Genomic DNA, 19,159 nt, shown 5'->3' with positions numbered 1-19,159 from the left:
ACATTCAAATCATGTATGGAGTTTATGTAAGATATTAACATTAGTGAAAGGTGGGTAAAGAGTGTACAGGAGCTCTCTGTATTTCTTTGTAACTTTCCTGAAAATCTGAGATTAATCCAAAATAAAAAGCTTACTTTAAAAAATTATTTTAGGAAGCAAAATAGTGACTTCAAAACCCGTCTGTCTGGGGGGTTGGAGCCAGTCTGCCCCTCACTCCCTGGATGACCCTGAACATGCTCCTGAATGACCTGAGCCTCAGTTTCCCTGTCTGCAAAGAAGGCTGTGAGGGCATGTGGTGGAGTGTTCTTAGGGGGATGCAAATAAAACATAAAGAGATGCCCCTTCTCATCAGTGGTCCCATGTAACCTGCCCCTGGCTGATCTCATGCCCATTTACCTGATGGGATAACTGAGGCTCCAGGAGGGGCACAATACTTGGACAGAGATGGGGCTGAAGCTGAGGCAGCTCCTTGCCTTCAGGATGTTCCCAGTTTGAGGGAGGAGGAGACTGGCCACAATTCAGAGGCTGGGGCCTCTGTATCCCCCAAACTGGGGACTCCTTGGTCATCAGATTAGGGCTGAGGATATTTGCAAACCCAGATTTTCTCTGCCTGGAGGTAACAGAGAGTAGCTGCAGAATGAATGAATAAATAAATGGATGAATAGAAGAATGCAGGAAGAAGAATGCTTCCTGGGAGAAGTGGCCCTTCAGCTAGACCCTGAAGGCTGGGCTCGATTTCATGTGCCCAGATGGAGAAGAGAACATGTAGGTGGAGGAAACTGCGTGTGCAAAAGAGGCTATAAATTCAGGGCATGGGCAGAGAATGGCAGCCATTCAGGAGCGGGATCAGAGGAAGCATGAGGCAGTGGAAGGGAGCTGATGGTGAGGATGCCCTCCTGAGGGTAATGGGGAGCCATGGAGGGTGTGTGAGCAGGGGAGGTCACAATCAGATCTGAGTGTCAGAAGGACCTCAGGGTCTAGACCCTGAGCAAGAGTGGGCGGGTGGGAGGTGTGACATGTAGACGTGGTGAGACTGACTTGGGGGTGGTGAGGATTCCCTGAGAGAGGCTGTGTTTCCCCCTGACCTGGGAAACAAACTCACCGACTTCCATGGGCTGCTGGGTGTCCGGTGCCGGAACTGCACCTCAGCACCGTGCTGGTGGTCTGGGGTCTCCCACTCCATCCGCAGCTGCCCCGCTGACCTGGACACTTTGATGTCTCCCAGGGGAGGATTATATTTAACTGGAAGCAGATAAAGGAGGGGCAGCCTGCATGGATATGACTGGATGGGTCCTGAAAATTCCAGAAAATCATGCCCCTCCCAGGCCCCAAACATGAATCAGGGACACCCTTGCAGGTCACAGCTAAGCCTGGTATTCTATGATTCAACGAGTCAACACTTATACACAGGATCCTGTTAGTGAAGATATCTTTAGAATATCAATACCCATTGCTGGCAAGGCTGTGGTGAGACAGTCACTTTTGCAAATTACTGGCAAGAGGATAATTGATTCTATTTTTCTGAAGGACTCAGGAAAATTGTACTAAAAATTTTTTTTTGACGGATGGCCAGTAGCAGAACCTGAACCCTTGACCTTGGTGTTAAAATACCCTCACTGTAACCAACTGAGCTAAGCTGCCAGCCCTAGTCACCCAACAACATGATATTATTAATTATGGTTCTCTCACTGTATGTTAGAACTCTAGACTTAATTATCTGATATAACTGCAAATTTGACCTACATCTCCCCATTTCCTCCCCCTCTTACCCCATAACCACCGTTCTATTCTCTATTTCTACATATTCAACTTTTTTGTTTTAGATTCCACATATAAGCAAGATCATACAGTATTTTTGTTTCTGTGTCTGGCCAATTTCATTTAGCATAATGTCTTCCGAGTTTATTCCTGTTGTCACAAATGGCTGGATTTCCTTCTTTTTTAAGGCTGAATAATATTCCATTGTGTATATACACATATAGTATTTTCTTTATCCATTCATCACTTAGGTTGTTTCCATATCGTGGCTATTGTGAATAATGATACTATTCCTGATTCTACTTCAGGGCCTTTGCACATGCTGTACTCTCTGCCTGGAACACACCTCTCCACCTTTACTCCTGCTGGATACATTTACAATATAATTTTATTTATTTATTTATTTATTTATTTATTTATTTATTTTGGTGGCTGGCAGGTACAGGGATCAAGCCCTGGACGTTGGTGTTATCAGCACCATGCTCTAGCCTTGTGAACTAACTGGCCAGGCCTCCTGCTGGATATGTTTTATATCTTTCAGGGCTCAGTTCAAGCTGGAGGCCTCCCTGACCTTGCACCACATGTAATGATCATGCCTTGTCCATATCCCAACTTGAATTTGGGCTCCATGAAGTGGGGCCAGGACCAGGATTAGTGCTGGACAGTTGAGGCAAGGTTGTGCAAATACAGAGTCAGATTCTGTCTGTATTCAATGTTTTATTTTGTTTGTCATGGATTTTTTTTTTTTTGGCATTAATTCTTATTTTAAAAATATTGCATTGTATATCGACAAAACAAAATTTAAAAATAAATAAATAAATAAATATAAATAAAAATATTGCATTGGCTGGCCGGTTAGCTCACTCAGTTAGAGCATGGTGCTGATAGCGCCAAGGTCAGAGGTTTGGATCCCCACACTGGCCAGCCACCAAAAAAATGTCAGGATATCAGGAAGAAACTGGAAGTAACCTAAGTGCCCATCAATAGGGGATTAGTAAGGGGATGATGAAAGACTGCCATGTCACACAGCAATGTTTGATGTGACAACATCTGACACTGTCAAGCTCCTTGCCAGGGACCCAGAACAGCCCCAGGTCTAAGCTTGGGGACTGGAGGCTTTTCTGTATGACAAAGGGACAGGAAGGAGAAGAGGGTTCTGACCCAAGCTGTAGAGCTGCAGGGTGACCTCAGGTGACTTCTCCGTCCGGTTTGCAGCCCGGGATTCCACCCAGAGTGTGACAGTGCGGAGCACAGACACGCCATCCTGGTCAGAGAACTGCAGCCTGGTGGCCGAGCCTGCAGTGAGGTAGCAGCAGCGTCCAGAGCTAAGGCTACAGGAGAAAGGGTGTTCGTGCTGAGACTGGGGTATTAATGGACCCCAGAGTCTCAGCAACCACAACAGACATTGTGCATCATAGTCTAGTATTCTTTTCTGCCCCTTTTACCCCCCATCCGCTAGCCCAGGTGCTCCTTAGGGATCAGCCTGGGACTGAGGGTATTTGAGGGGCCCCAGAATCTCCCAATATGGGCTGCCACACAGGGAAGGAAGAAAGGGATGGATGGATAAATGAGCAAGGCAGCGAGGATAAGGAAGGACTAGAAGGACCCTCATAACCACTCACCCTGGATTGCCCCTTCATGCTGGCCCATCACAACCCCCCAGTCCTCCCTTCTCAGATAAGAAACTGAGGCCAGGAAGGCATAATGACCTGGCCAAGGTCACATGGCTGAGCGCAGGAACATGAGGGGCAGGAACAAGAGTGGGATGGTAGGTGAAGATTTGGGGACCGTGGCAGGATCCTCACCAGCACCTCAGGATGTGGCTGACCCCAGCCATGGGGCCCTCATACCGCCAGGAGCACTCGTAATTGGCACTGGATATCCGATAGCAGCTCAGGTCCCTGGGGCCCGAGACTGAGCCTGGAAGAGACCCCCTAGGTTTGAGAACAAACCAGAGTGTGCAGGGGTCTCTGCACCGACATGTCACCCCAGGACAAATCTTAGTGACACTTATGTCTCCCAGTGTCATCTCAGCCTAAACCCACGGTGGCTCCCAGCACCGTCTTTGTGTCCTCCCCACCTGCCTTCTCCCAGCTAAAGCAGCCTCCTTACCAGTCCTCAAACATGCCGGGCTCACTCCCACCTCAGGGCCTTTTCACATGCTGTGCCCTCTGCCTGGAATGCCCTTCCCCCAGATCTTGACATTCCAGTCTCTCTTTCAGTGTCACCTCCTCGACCACTAGCCAACCCAAAGCATCCCCCTCCGTCTCCATCCCTCACCCTCTTCTGTCTTTTCATAGCACGTTATCGTGTGCAGTTTACATGTGTGTCCTTATTTCTTTTTTCTTTTTTGGCTGCTGGCTGGTAGCGGGATCCAAACCCGTGACCCTGGTGTTATAAGGCTGTGCTCTGACCAACTGAGTAACCGGCCAGCCCAGTTTATGCATTTGTTTCCCTGTTATCCATCTCCCCCACGAGGCTGTGGCCCTGGGAGGACAGTGGGCTCACAGCTGAATCTCTATGTCTAGAAACATGTCTGCACATTGTAAGTGCTCAGCAAATATTTGGTGAATGAAAGAATGGATAATGGGCCTGCTCAGTGCCAGACCTTTGGGCTACGTTATGAGTATAAACCTTCCAGCAATGCCTGCCTTGGGGGTGACTTCAAAGTGCTTCACAGGTCCCTTGTTCCACGCTCCAACCAATCTGAATAGACACAGACACCAGCCCTGTGACTCTGCCAGGGAAGCAATGTGGGTCAGGGAGGTGGGTGACTTCTCCACGACACCCTGAACCCAATGAGAGTGGGCCGGCAGGTTGTGGGGCGGGGTTCCCAAGACCACAGATGGAGCTGGGTCTCTGGCTGGGCAGAGGGAGGCTGACGGAGGGGCTGCTGTTAGTGGGGTCAGGTTGAGCCCAGCATGACCCTCTGCCTACAAAGAGGAACTGCCCCAAACCTGAGTCAGCATCCGGATATGGAGGGTCCTGAAAACAGCACCCACTGGTTCTGCAGGCAGCTGCAAAAGCAACGTAGAGATAATGACATCCCTGATCTTACACAGTGTGGGGAGAGGGGCTCAGCCCATCCATCTATGTATCCATCCACCCATCCATCCATGTATCTGTCCATCCATCCATCCATATATCTGCCCATCCATCCATCCGTCTACCCACCAATCTATCCAGCCAGCCACCCTTCACTCATCCATCTATGTGTCCATCCACGCACCACCCATTAGCCATTGGAGTCTGGGTAGAAATCTCACAGTGGAGATTGAGAAACATAGTTGGGGGTCCCTATGAGGAGGTCTCCCCAGCAGGAAAGAGCAGTAAGACTTGATGGCCTAGAGGGAAAGAGAAGTGGGGCGTGCGTGGGGTGCCACTAGCACCTTAAGCTGGCATGGAGGGAGCAAGCAGAGACCAGATGACAGGGAGAGGCCTGCTGAGCCAGCCCACGTGAGTGCGCTTGGCCCACCAGCCGTGAGGGCTATGGACAGTTCCCCAGGAGGCAGCGACCTCCCTCAGCCACTGGGTCCCTTCAGCAGTGCCAGTGTCTGCCAGGCATGAAACTGGGCGAGAGAGGAAAGGGGCTGCTATGGGTGGGATCGGGCAGAGCCCAGCACCCCCCACACATCACAAGAAAGAACTGCTCTGAGCCCTGTGGACAGATGAGAGTCTTTAGGGGAGCAGGCAGTATGCCAGGAAACTGCCCCGCGTGGTCCAGCCTCAAGGGGAGAATGAAGCCCGGGCTCCCTGTCCTTCCTTTTATCTCTGAGATGACACAGACCCACCCCCTGCAACCTGAAGCCCATCCTGCTTCTCTCTCCCTGGGCTGGCCACTCACTGCCACCGCCACTAAGCTGTCCTTTGGGTTCCTCCTGCAAAGGAATACGGGCTCCCCGTCCCCCTCTCTGCTACTGGTTTCCAGCCATGCCTGGCCATCAAAGGTCCTGGAAGCTTGCAGAGTGTCCAGCCCTGCCCTGAGCATTACGCATGCATCCAGTGCCTCAAGCCATTTAAAGAGTCAGCACCCCACTGATCCTGTTTACAGAGAAGGAAATAGAAGCACAGAGAGGCAAAGAAGTTGCCTGAGGTCACACAGCATCAACAGCAGGGCTGAAGTTATAGTCCAGTTAACCTATATCCTAGTTAACCACAGCGGGTCAGGTCCCTTCCCACCTGATTCCACAAGATGGAGAGAGAATTTGTGTATACATACATACATACACCATATTCTGTATGTATCTCTATTGTATACTATATACATAATACACAATATTATGCATGTCTATTGTATACAGACTTGCTCTTTATCCCTTCCTTAGCTGTTTTCTCATTGAACTCTGGGGGTGGGAAAGATTCAGTCCATTCCACAGAAGAGCAAATTAAGACTGGAGGAGAGATGCCCAAGTCTGACCCTAGAAGCCATAATCACTGACCTCCCATTTGACAGAGGGAAAGACAGGCACAGAGAGAGGGAACTCACCCTAGAACCCAGGTCCACAGCCCTCCACACTACCCCGCCCCCAGCAAAAGGAACCGTGGCACCAGGGTGGGGGACTCACCACCCTGCCTGGACATCAGGAGGAGGAAGAGGGGGGCCAGCCTGGCCACCGGCCACCCCATCAGATCCAAGCAGATGCCTGCAGCCCTAGGGGAGCCCCTGCGCCACTGCCAGCGGGCCCCAGCCACCTCCGTCCCTGCCCCGGAACACGTTGAAGCTGAGCAAGAAAAAAGACAAAAAAAAAAAAAAAAGTAAAATGTCACAGCCCTTCCTAGGGCTAATGAAACTGAAAGAGAAACCCAGCAAATCAGCTCAGTGGTGGTGGCCTCACCTGGGCAGCAAACCCACCCTCGGGGCAAGTCAGACCCCGGGCCCTGCATCTAGGGGTCTGCCCTGCTGGGCCCCAGACCAGAGCACTACACTCAGGTGCCATCCCCATGGGCCACCTGCAGCTCCATGACCTTGGCCAGGTCTCTGGTCCCCTCTAGCCAGCTTTTGAGACACAGGAGCTCAGTGGAAACCCAGTGCCCTTAGATGTCTTGAAATCATTCTTCCAACAAATCGCTATGAAGCACTCGTAGTACATGGAGTCCCCCCAAATGCCCACCTCCCTGTTTCCCAAGCTACAGCCTTGGGCACCCTGGGTCCCAGTTCCTGAAAGATCTCCTTGTTTCCTTAAGACACAACTTAGTCTATTCTCCATGTTTCATTTTTCAGCCTCTGGGTATCTGGGTTTCTGACCCTCTCTCCGCGCTGTCAGCAAAGTCCCACAATATCTACGGAGAATCTCTGACACATGCTATAACGTGGATGAACCTAAAACATCTGGCTGAATGAGAGAAGCCAGACACGAAAGGCCACACAGTGTGTGATTCCATTTTTGTGAAATGTCCAAAATAGGCAAAATTCATAGAGATAGAAAGCAGATTAGTGGTTGCCAGAGGCTGGCGGAAGGGGGTGGGGAGTGACTGCTGATGTATGTGGAGTTTCCTTTTGGGGTGATGAGAATGTTCTAGAACCAGCTAGAGGTGGTGGTTGTACAACACTGTGAATGTGCTAAATGCCACTGTATTGTTCACTTTAAGATTTTAGGTTATGTAAGTGGCTGGCTGGTTAGCTCAGTTGGTGAGAGCATGGTGCTGATAACACCAAGGTCCAGGGTTCGAACCCTGTACCAGCCACCCACGGAAAAAAAGATTTTAGGTTATGTGACTTTCACCTAAACAAAAAATGCTCACAGAGTCCAGGGGCAGTGAGGAGGGAGGGGATCAGGGGGTCTCTCCTAGGGGAGGGTATCTGGGAAAACTGAGGCACAGGCAGGCAGGGTCAGCCCACGTGGCTCAGCCTTTGGGAGGAGGCCCCTCCTCCAAGGAGTCTGGTCCTGAGGGCAGCTGGGCCAGCCAGGGTCAGGCACCCAGCAGGCTGTGAGGTCAGTGCCTTAAAGACAAAGAGGCAGTGTTCTGGGCCTGGCACAGAGGGGACGGGGACCCCATGACCCCACACAGAACAGCCTTCTCTGGCCACAGGGCCCAGGCGAGGGCAAGGGGGCAGGATGAGCAGCAGGATTGCTGTGCATGGCCCAGGGGAGGGGCAGAGACAGAGAGAGAGATATGAGAGACAGGGATAGAGAGAAACATAAAGATGGAAGAGATAGTTGGAAATAAGGGCAAACTCATAGCCCTCCTTGACCATCCTGAGATACTGTCCCCCCATTCCAGAAGACATCATCACCTGCCCCATTTCACAGATGGGGAGATGGAGCCCACAGGTGCCCAGACCACCTGAGGCCCAGCTGGAGGTGACAAGGCGGGTTCCAGCAACCCCCAGTGGGGCTGGGTTTCACCCTTCTGGCAGTGAGGCCCATGTCCCATGGCTCCTCCACCGCCACCAAAGTTGGCCCTCGCAGGCCTCAGCTTCCCCACCTGCACAATGGGCTGTCACAAGGATGAAGGATAGAGGGCTTGGCTCGCACAAATGCTGCCCACCAGCCTGCAGGTATGATCAGTCACTGTGTTTGGTTCCCTCCAGTGGCCTCCGCCCTCATCTCGTCTCTTTCTAAGCCCCCAAAGTCAGAGGAACCAATGGGAAAACATCCAGGGAGCGAGAAACAGGGGGAAACACAAAGCTGGTCACAGACGTCCCCAACCCCTTAAGGTCAGGGCCCGGCTGGGTGCAGGAAGGGATGGAGGCCGGGGTGCTCCAAGGTGGAGCAGGGAGGGCTGCCTTGAGGAGGGGGCACTCGAGCTGGCATTTAGAGAATTAAAGGGCATGCCCGGCAGAGGCCACAGTGGTGGCAAAAGTCCAGCGGATATGCTTTGAGAAACACCACGATGAACATGGTGGGTCTGGGGCTCAATCAGAAGAAATAAACCTGGTAAAGTGGGCAAGAGCCTTGAGCACCAGGCTGAAGGACTTGACTTTCTCCAAGGGCACTGGGGAGCCATGGCAGGTGTGTGAACGAGGTGGGGGGGGACTTCTCAGGAACACGTGAAGTAGCATTTCTACCCCTATTTAGGTCACAGCCTGATGTTCACCCTGAGGTTTACCACATCCCACCTTCCTGATGCCACATCTTCGTCTGGCCACCTCCCTTCCTCCCCCCTCCCTCAGCCTGCCTGCTGCCTACTCCAGGAGGCCCATGTGCCCCTTATTGGCCCCTTTCAGCTGCCCCAGAAGCTCAGTTAAGATAAGCTCCCAGGACTGCCCCACTTTCACATGCCCCACAGGCTGGTGGGGGGAGCAGGAAGGATGTGGTCCCAGGGGCCCAGAAGTCATGACAAGAGGAACCACAGAACTTCCCCACCCACTCGGCTTCTGCCTTCTTTTCAGGGATCGAGATCGCAGCTGGAGGAAAGCTGGTCTTCCCTCCATGTGGCCAAGAGACCCTCATGTCCTTGAGGGGCATCTAAAGAGGGTGTTGGAGGATGAGTAGGAGTTTGCAAAAAGAAAATCTGTTTGTTTATTTAACAAACACACTTACAGTCACCATTCGTCAATAAGAACAGTTTTTGTCATTCAACCAGGACTTTCTAGTACCTCCAGAGGATCATTTGAGGGTGTTTTAAAGAATACACAGAAGGTTACCAAGAAAAAAGTCCATTCAACAACTACACATCCTGATGGCCCTCACTTGAGGAGTATAAGGAGTGTTGAGGCATGTTGAGGGGTGCTGATGGATATGTAGAAGTTTACAAGAAAAAATGTATTTGTTTATTCAATAAATGCTCCCTGGTGCTTCTTGAAGAGAATTCAAAGTGAATTTTGAAGGATGCATAAGTGTTCATTATGGAAAATTGCATCATGCATTCATTCATTCATTGTCAATTAGTAAATACTCCCTGTTGCACATTGTGGGGTCACTTGGGGAGAGAGTTCTGTGCAAGAGTTCTCCAGATGGAGCAGGGGCATTTGAGACCTCTCTGGTGGCTCTCCCATTTGCCTAGTCCAATCACCACTGGTTCAGGGAACCTCTCTTTCCCCAGTATTCCAGCCAAAATCCCAGGGAAGACTCTGATTGGCTGAGCTTGAGTCATGTGTCCACCTTGAACCAACCACAGTGGCCGAGGTGTATGAATGACCCTGGGTCACATGCCCACTCCAGCCTGGACCAAAGGAGAGCTGAACTAGCCAGAGTCAGAAGAGTTGGCCATTACAGGACCTGAGTTTCACATCACTTGGGGTGAGCAAACAGCAACCTGAAGTTCACTTAATGTCGGGTTGTCAGATAAAACACAGGATGCCCAGCTAAATTAGGACTTCAGATAATTGTTTAGCCTAACCATGTCCCAAGTATTGTAGGGGACATATTTATACTGAAAAAATATTTGTGGTTTATTGAAATTCATATTTAACAGGGTGGCTGCTTTGGAAAACAGTCTGGAAGTTTTTTACAAATTTAAAACGTAAATTACCATATGACCCAGGAAGTCAACTCCTAGGTATATACCCAAGAGAACTGAAAACATATGTACACAAAACCTTGTACACCAATGTTCATAGGAGCTCTATGAAAAATAGCTAAAAAAATGGAAAAAGCCAAATCAATGGATGAGTGGATAAACAAATTTGGTACATCCATACAATGGAATAATATTTAACCATTAAAAAAATGACTTACCAACACTTGCTACAATGGGGATGAATCTTGAAAACATTACCCTGTGTGAAAGAAGCCAGACACAAAAGGCCACATGATATATGATTCCATTTACATGAAATGTCCAGAATAGGCTGATCCAAGCAACAGAAAGCAAATTAATGGTTTCCAGGGCCTGGGATGAGGGGAGATGGAGAGTGACTGCTGATGGGTACAGGGTTTCTGAAAATGTTCTGGAATTAGTGGTGGTGCTTACACAACTCTGTGACTATGCTTTTTAAAAAAAACACACTGGACTGTACACTTTAAAAGGGTGAATGTTATGGTATGTGCATTATATGTCAATTTTTAAAATTGCATAAGAAAAATAAGTTTTCCCTCCGCTTCCTGTATTTTTACTTGCTCCATTGAGCCACCATAACTGCGTGGGATTCTACAGCACCTTGTAGACAACTGGGCCCAATGACCTGTCCTGGTGTCCCCTCCAGCCTGAAAACATACTCTCATGCCCAGGTTGAACAGTGGGGCAGCCAAGGACATCTGCAACTGCAGAGACAGTGGGAGTTCCAGGGAAAGAACTATCTTGGGACTTTGGGCTGCTTCCAGCCTCGGTTTCCCTTTCTGCAAAGTGGGGCCAATCACCTTCAAATACTTGTGAGAGGTGGTGCTCAGACAACATTCAGTAAAGGTAGCTGTCCTCAAAACAAAAACTGACAATGACATGGCCACTTGTTTTTGTAAATAAACCTTTATTGGCACCAGGGCCAGGATTAGGGTGAGGGGAGTAAGGAAGCACAGTGCAAGAACAAGATCTGATCCCGGCTTTTAAATTTTGATGTTTTAGAGCTGGCGGTTAGCTCACTCAGTAGAGCATGGTGCTGATGACACCAAGGTCAAAGGTTCAGATCCCCTTACTGGCCAGCCACCAAAAACAAAGCAAAAATAAATTTTGACATTTTATTTATCATGAATGTTTTCACTTATTTTTATTTATTTGTTTTATTTTGTTTTATTTATTTTGGCCGCTGCCCGATACAGGGATTGACCTTAACGTTATCAGCACGATGCTCTAACCTCACCAGCCAGCCCAAATTTTTGATTTTCAAAAATATTACATTAAAATGATATTTCTTTTGATTGCTGAGTCTTGAAAACCCCCTTAAATTTTGCTCAGAGGCGAGCACCTCACTCACCTCATCCAGTCCTGCTGTGTGCGAAGGGCACATTGATTAACCTCTCTGAGCCTCAGTTTCCTCATCTGCAAAATGGGGATGAGTAATGTTCCCTTAGTTCTGGGAGGATTCCTTGCAAAATGTTTACTTCTGTGCTTGGGGGACCAGAACGGGCCCGAAGGGACTGGGCCCGCCTGCCCAGTGCGGGTGGGGCCCTTCCAGTCGGTGGGGGGCGGGGCCGGACCGCATCAGCTGACCGGCGGGGCCAATGGCTCCAGGAGGCGGGGCCCGGCAGGCGGGGCGGGGCCGGGGGCGGGCCTGGCGGCCGGACCAGCGGGCCATGGACGAGTCCAGCCTCCTGAGGCGCCGCGGGCTCCAGGTGAGACCCCTGCGAGGGCGGGCGGAGGGCGCGACCGAGTGGACGCAGCCCGGGTGCTGGGAGGCCCGCGGGGAAACTGAGGCAGGGGGCTTGGCCCGCTCAGATCGCTCCCTCTGTTCACCCCCTTCTCAAAGTGCTTTTCGCCTGGTTGGAAGGGGGTGGGGGGCGGTGGTCTTATCTGACATATGGAGAAACTGAGGCTCCAAGCGAGAGCATAGGAGAAAGGGACTGAGGGCTCCGCCCCTCCCCACCAGCTGCTCTAATAATAATGCAAGCAACAGCAGCCTGAGAGCTCACCATATGTTCACGGTGTATTAATCCTATTACTAGTGACACATTAATATTAATTAACACGTATTAATACCTGCCTCAGGTCGTTGCTGCGCCACCACCCCAGCTTACCCCTTCCCTGCGGCGAGCCAGGGAGGTTGGGGCTGTCCAGGCGCGCATCTGTCAGATAAGGAAACTGAGGCTCCGGTCTGGGAAAGTCGCTAATCAGGTCGCCCAACCAGGATTCGAAGCGATGCTCTTAACCATCCCTCTTGGGGCACAAGCCTCCGCTGATTAGCTGTGTGACCTTAGGGGGGAAGGGCACCCCTGCTTCTCTGAGCCTCAGTTTCCTCATTCGCTATAAGGGTACCCCGTTTCTAACCTCTGGCATCGGGTTTGTGTTCGGGCTTTGGTTCGCTCGTGCACAAGGAGGTAAGAATGTGGTCGTCGTGGGGGCAACTCCTTTGGCTTCTCTGGGCCTCAGTTTCCCATCTGAGTTTTACATCGGTAAAATGGGAATTTAGAAAATCTGGCCGTTTCCCCCTTGGGCTTAGATCGCGCCCTTAGGAAGCCACCAGGTTTGCGGGTGGAGAACCTAGAATTCATTGTTTACCCAATGAACGTGTATTGAGCACCTGCTGTGTGCTCGGCTCTGGAGAGGCAGCGGGTTGTTCCCCAACCTCTAGAGCCACCCTGCCAGACCTCCCAGCCTGCTGGGGGAGGCGGACGCGTGAGCAGCGGTGACCCCGCAGAGTGGTCAGCTCTGATAAGGACTCCCAGGCATGGCGCGGTGTGGAGGCACCAGCTCCAGTATGGCTGGGTGGCCTTGGGGCAGAGGAGGCAGCCGCGAGTGGCGGGCCATGGAGGAAGGGCATTTGGGGAAATGAAAGAGGCTGAGGACCGAGCAGGTGGGGTGGGGGTTGGGGGCCGAGGCTGGCGGGACGTAGGGCAGGCGGGCCTCGAGCTCGGGGCTGCGGGACTGCGAACTCAGCCGAAGGTGCTGCGGAGTCACGTGGGGGTGGTCAGGGAGGGCGCCAGCAGAGCCGCAGGTCAGAAACACCCCCCAGGGCGTGGCGGGGGTATGGGGGGAGTAGAACGGGAGGGGCCCAGGCCAGAGGCAGGAGTTGGGGGCCTGAGGGGAAAGGAGGGGGCGGGCGGGACTGGCGAGCAGCGGGGTGTTGTGGGGGGGCAGGCCCTGCCTCAAGTCCCAGTTAGACGCCAGCCCCGCCCGCGGCCTCTTAAAATAGAGAAACCGCCTCCGGGTAGGCGAATGGGGGCGCTGCTGACGTCAGAAAATGCGGCCCGTTCCATAAGGGGGGGTGTCAAACATTCCCTGATGATGAGTCCCACGTTTTAAAAGGGGAAACTGAGGCTAGGAGAAGCATAGCCCCTGTCCAGGTCTCACAGATTGTAGGTGAGAATCAACATTTGAATCGAGACAGGTGCAGCTCCCCCTCCAGACCAACCCAGCACTGGCCCCCATCCATAGAGGTGGAGGGATAAGGACAGATGTCCCAGGTGCCTGAGGGCGTTAGGGGCAGAGGGCACAGCAGTGCAAAGGCCCAGAGGCATGAAGCCCGACCTGTTGTATGGGAAATTAGAACTAGAAGCCATTTATTAGCACTAGAGCTGAGGTGTGAGAGAGAGTGACTGGCCCGTGGCAGGGACCAGCTGTTTCTAGGGCCTTCAGTGCTGATTTTGAAAAGGTTAGACTTTCTCCCTAGGGTGATGGGGAGCTATGGAAGGTAATGGAGCAGGGGAGGACACTCTCATATTTGGGGGCTGTAAAGACTCCTCTGGAGCCAGTAAGGGGCGAAAAGAGTGGTGGGAATCCAGGGAGGAGGCTGGAATAAAGGTCCAAATGGGAGAAGGTTAAAACAATAATAAAATATTAGTAACTTATTAGTAAAATATTATTAGTGGTAATAACTTCATATTAACAGGCTAAGCACTGTACATGGATTCAATTCTCCTAACAGCTTGACTGGTCAGTGCTATTCTTAGTCCCATTTTTCAGAGAGGGAAACTGAGGCTCAGAGAGGGAAAGTAACAAGTCCGTAAGCCAGAGAGCTGGAATTCTAACTGGTCTTGCTCCTGAAAGTGCACAGATGTTGAGGGCCTCCGTCTTTGAGCATCAGTCAGTCAGTCTTGGAGCTCCCTTAACTGGAGCCCCTGTCAAGTGTCCGGTGACAGGTGACAGGCTGCTGGTGAGAGCCCATCAGATTTCCTGGAGGCTGAACCGAGGATCAAAGAGTCAATTCACAAACGCTGGAAGAAGCACAGGGGACTCAAGTCAGGGGCTGACGGGGCCAACTCAGACAGTATCCACGGACATCTGTCCATTTGTGGCCATGGAAGCCATGCGGTTGGCTGCATGCAGGTGAGGGCTTAGACAGGGCCGGCCTGGCCTGGGAGCCGCCAGTTTGCAGTAGCGTGGGTCACAGGAGGAGGTGGGGACTGGTCCTTCCTAGTTTGGGCGAAGCTGTCTTGTGCGTTACTTTTGCAGGCGCCGGTTAATGTGAGCTGGAAATTACTACTACTGTTATAATAATTTTCTTCATTCCCACTTGGACCTTTTTTTGCACATGACAGAATTTCAAAACACCAGATTCCCAAACAGAGCATCCCAGGGTGGAGAAAGTGGTCAGAGCCGTGTCTGAACTTTGTGTCCACTGCTACTGGGAGGACTCCGTGGAAGGTGCCTCCTTCCAAGCGACCCTGCTTCCCATGGCCCAGGTCCACATATTCTCCTCCAGGAAGCCCTCGGGCTGGTGGCATGTGACCCATGCTGACTCTGTCCTGCTTCACTCCAGGGCAGCGAACTTCCCATGGGGCTCGGTGTCCCCAGGCTGAGTCCCACCCCACCCTCTACACGTGCTGTTTGCTGGGCCTGGACTGCTGTTTCCCACTTGCCTGCTGGGCTGTTCTGATGCCCCTACCCCAGGAAGCCCCTTGGCTCCTCTCTCTGGATGCCTCCAAGGCCTTCTCTCCCTGCAGGTCCCTCCTAATCCTTCAAGTATGGGGGTGCCCATATCCTGCCCTGTCTCTTCCAAACTGGGGCTTCCTCAGGGTGGGGCTGAGGCTTGGGGTGGCAGGGAGCATCACCCAGCCACATTGAGCACAGATGGGGAGACCATAAATATTATCTTTAAAGGGCAGTTCCAGGGGGTCGAGGCACCCACCAGTCCTTGTCTGGGTGGGAGCCACTCCCTGAGGAACAGCCGGCTGAGAGGGGGCGGCAGCAGATGGTGTGGGGAGCGGAGGGTCCGGGGGTGGTGCTAGGAGAGTTCTGTGTGGGTCCAGCTTCCTGCAGAGTGTTGGCAGGGGGCTGCCAGCTTTCCCTCACCTCTTTTAGCCACTTCACATCTTTTTGTATTTTGGAAGGCAATTTAAACTGGTGGTTATGGGCTGGCCCATGGTTCACTCGGGAGAGTGCAGTGCTGATAACACCAAGGCCATGGGTTCGGATCCTGTATAGGGATGGCTGGTTAGCTCACTGGCTGAGCACGGTGCTGACAATACCAAACCAAGGGTTGAGATCCCCTTACCAGTCATCTTTTTAATAAATAAATAAATAAATAAATAATAAACTGGTGGTTATTACTAACCTCACAACATGATTGTATTAGCTCCTATTTATCGAGGTCTTCCCCCAGCACCAGGCCCTAAGCTTGCTGCTCATTGATTCTTCTCAGGACCCTAGGTAACTAGGCTGTTTTCCAAATGAGGAAACTGAGGCACAGAGGAGTTAAGTCGCTTAGCAAGAGTCACACAGTGCAGGAGTGGGGAAGCCGGACTGGCAAGCCAGGACTGTCAGAGCTTTGGAAGGAAATGGCTGGATGGGAGTGGGGTACAGCTAGGACCCCTGGATTAAAATCCTTCTCTGTTTCATGTGGGGTAGTGGGAGGAGAGGGTATAAAATTCCACAGCGATTGGAGGGGGCAAAAGGAGGTCCTAATGGTATGATGATGGTTCCTCGATCGGGCTGCTTGCCCTGAATGGTAGTGAGTTCTCTGTCCCTGGAGGTATTCAAGCAGGCAGAGAAACTTCAGCCGGTCTCCTCCCATCCTGAACTGCTCGGTTTTCTGAGCGCAGGGTAGCTGGGGTCAGGCCGAAGGGTCTTGAAATCCCACTCTACCCTGCCCGGAGACCCTGCCAACTCCTCCCAGCCGGGTCATCCCGCTCCTGGCTGCTTCCGGCCCCCTCCAATTGGCTGCGGGGGCCGATGACGTCACTGGTTGCCATGGCAAACACCCTGATCTGGACGTGGGCAGCCTAGAGCCCGCTGAGGTAAAAATAGTTGTATGTCCCCAACGCGGCCGCCCCAATATGTGTGTGGGGGGGTCCTGAGACCCAGTTTCTCGGCTCTCCCCCTGCCCATAGACGCGATGAGCTAACTGCCCTCCGCGCCTCAGTTTCCCAGCCTGTAAAACGACCCCTGCGCCTGGTGCATAGTAGGTGCCTCGGTACATGGGTGCAAAATTTACCAGATATTATGATAGCTTCCTAGGCCCTCGTTGAGCTCCACAATAATACAACAGCATACAACAACAATAGTAATAATGGCTGATCATTATTACCCAGGAACCCTCCTGATGTTTCCTCCACATTACAGATGGGGAAACTGAGGACCGGGCTACAAATCACTTGCATAGCCAGAAAGGAACAGATAATAGAACCGGACCCAGATTTGAGTGTCCCCAGATTCTAAACTTGTGCTACACAGCCTTTTAAAAATTTAAAAACCTTTTGGGCAGACCATGTCTGAGGGTGGACTCTGGAGTTACAGTGGACCCCAAGCCTAGAACTTTCTTCCCTGCACATGGTGAGGGCACCCAGAGTTGGTGCAGGTCAGCTTGCTGAGCTCTAAAAGGGTCTTCAAAAGGGAGTCACCGACCTGGGAGAGCATGGGTTCAGATCCCCATACTGGCCAGCCACAAGAAAAAAAGAAAGTAGCACTGGTCAGTGCCCCCATCTCCTGCCAGTTCCCGGGGCCCAAACCTACACAGGCCTCTGCAGAGGGTGGGGAGGGGATGGCTTTCAGAATGGGGAGGGGAACGACATCTGAGAGCGGGCAGAGCAAAGACAACTCAGAAATCTCCCTTTCCTCAGCAAATTATTAGTTTTCAGCCACTGTTGACACACTCCTTTAGAAATATAACCAATCTGTTATAAAATTATTTTTAACGCAGGTAGGGTAGGAGCTGGGTGGAGAGGTAGACTGGGAGTCTGGAGGGCGTCCAGGAGGAAAGATGCATGAACTTGAGACCCGAGGTATGAGCTGCAATTAACTAGGGCCGGAGGGAAGAGAAGGCGGTCCTCAGAGAGGGTACAGCTGGTGGAAAGGCATCTGCTGGAGGAGGGGAAGCAAGGAGCTGATTGGGGGGTGCAGTGGGTAGAGGACCAGGGATTCGAGGGCTTGTCTCCCTGCGAATGATCCCCCTTTTTGTCTCATTTCAGAAGGAGCTGAGCCTGCCACGCCGGGGACGTGGGTGAGTTCACCTGGGTCTGGTGGGCTGGCTGGGGCCCTGTGGTCCTGCGTGCAGACGTTTCAGCAACAGCCACTGAATTGTGAATTTGTTTAAGAATGACAATACTTCTCGTCTTGATCCTGCCCTGGTGCTTGCAAAGTGTTTCACAAGCGCCTTGCTGAGCACTCACTACAGCCTGGGAGGCCCGTGCCAGTTTGCAAATGAGGTTCCTGAGGAGTTTCATCACTGGCTTAAGGACACACAGCTTGGAAGGTGGGGTTGGGTGGGGATTTGTTGGAATCCAGAGTCCAGACTAAAATTCCAACCCAAGTATACTGGAACTGGCTTGAATGCCCCCCATGATGGGGAATTCACTTTCTTTTGGAGAACATGGTAGAAAATCCTCTCTTCCAGGGTCACATCGGTGTTCCTGTAAGTTGGCATTTTCAGGTCCCCAAAGATCAGAGGACACTTGTTCAGTGCTTCCACCTGTTTACTGATGGGAGAAACCAAAGCCCAGGAGGGGGAAGAATTGCCTCGTGCTGGTGGTGTGGGTGTGTGTGAGTGTGGACAGCCCACCTTTGGGGGCTGCGTTTGTCCGAGCTGGGGGCGAGATTTACCCAACAAACATTTTCTGAGCACCTACTGGGCTCTGGGTCCTGTTCGAGGCACAGGGGATGCGGAGACAAGTCAATCCCAGACCCTGGCCTCGGAGCTCACGTTCTCATGGGGAGAGCAGTGGTGAAGTGACGTATGCAGGGGCGAAATTAAACAGAGAAAGAGACAGAGTGCGACGGGGGGGCCGCTTGGAGGAGGTGCCCTTCCAGCCTAGATCTGGAAGAGCAAGAGGAGTCAGCCAGCGGGAAAGTCTGGGGAGAATAGCATTCCAGCAGAGAGAACAGCATGGGCAAGGGTCCTGAGGTGCAAACCAGCTTGGCATTGGAAGAGCAGCCTGGAGGCAGGGTAGCTGAGTGGAGTGAGCAGAGGGTCGGTGGAGGGAGAGGAGAAGGGGGAGGTCGTGGGAATGGGGTCAGAGTGGCCCCCAAGCCCAGGCCATCTGGTCTTGTTGGAGCTGAGTTAATGCAGCTGGTGGGGAGGGCCCTGACGGCCCCAGTAGGGGCGGGACTCAGACATTGCCGGGAGGGCGGACATTGTCCCCGGCCTTTGCCCAAGCTGGGGGCAGGGTGGTGAATGGTGAGTCCATCAAGACCGCAGAGGGCAAAGTCCCGGGTCGTGGGACATGATGATCTGGGCTAAGGGCGGCGGGGGGTGTCTGGGCTGAGAAAGAGGGAGGGGCAAGGGGCGGAGGGCGGGGCTGGGAGCGCCATCGGGGTGTGAGTGTTCCGGGAGAGCTTCGCGGAGGAGGGGCCGGTGGGGCTGACCTCGGATGTGGGTGAGGGGCGGCGTTTCTGGCAGAGAGCACGGCGTGGGGCACGAGAGGCCGGGAGGCCGAGACCCGCCGCACTGGGCGGGGAACGCCGCGCCTGCTGAGCGGCCGGCGGGGTGGGG

The 19,159-nt window shown here is 52.4% G+C and overlaps 1 protein-coding gene and 1 non-coding gene across 2 annotated transcripts in view; one reads left to right on the top strand and one right to left on the bottom strand.

Annotated features, from left to right (window-relative positions):
• Positions 1 to 19,159, bottom strand: part of IL12RB1 (interleukin 12 receptor subunit beta 1) — a 30,555-nt gene that overhangs the window by 10,932 nt on the left and 464 nt on the right. Inside the window, 10 exon segments of the mRNA XM_063110079.1 lie at positions 1,103 to 1,242; positions 2,920 to 3,089; positions 3,564 to 3,678; positions 4,716 to 4,775; positions 6,324 to 6,450; positions 6,452 to 6,548; positions 11,775 to 11,965; positions 12,982 to 13,179; positions 18,783 to 18,928; positions 19,033 to 19,134. Of these exon segments, the coding sequence (XP_062966149.1) occupies positions 1,103 to 1,242; positions 2,920 to 3,089; positions 3,564 to 3,678; positions 4,716 to 4,775; positions 6,324 to 6,450; positions 6,452 to 6,548; positions 11,775 to 11,965; positions 12,982 to 13,179; positions 18,783 to 18,928; positions 19,033 to 19,134 (1,346 nt within the window).
• On the top strand, positions 7,370 to 7,443 carry TRNAI-GAU (transfer RNA isoleucine (anticodon GAU)). The gene has a single exon. It is a non-coding gene; the product is annotated as a tRNA-Ile (tRNA).

The sequence above is a fragment of the Cynocephalus volans genome, chromosome 10, assembly GCF_027409185.1.
Source record: "Cynocephalus volans isolate mCynVol1 chromosome 10, mCynVol1.pri, whole genome shotgun sequence".
NCBI classification, from domain to species: Eukaryota; Metazoa; Chordata; class Mammalia; order Dermoptera; family Cynocephalidae; genus Cynocephalus; species Cynocephalus volans.
The sequence above is the reverse complement of the archived record's forward strand: the minus strand, read 5'-3'. Positions and strand labels throughout refer to the sequence as shown.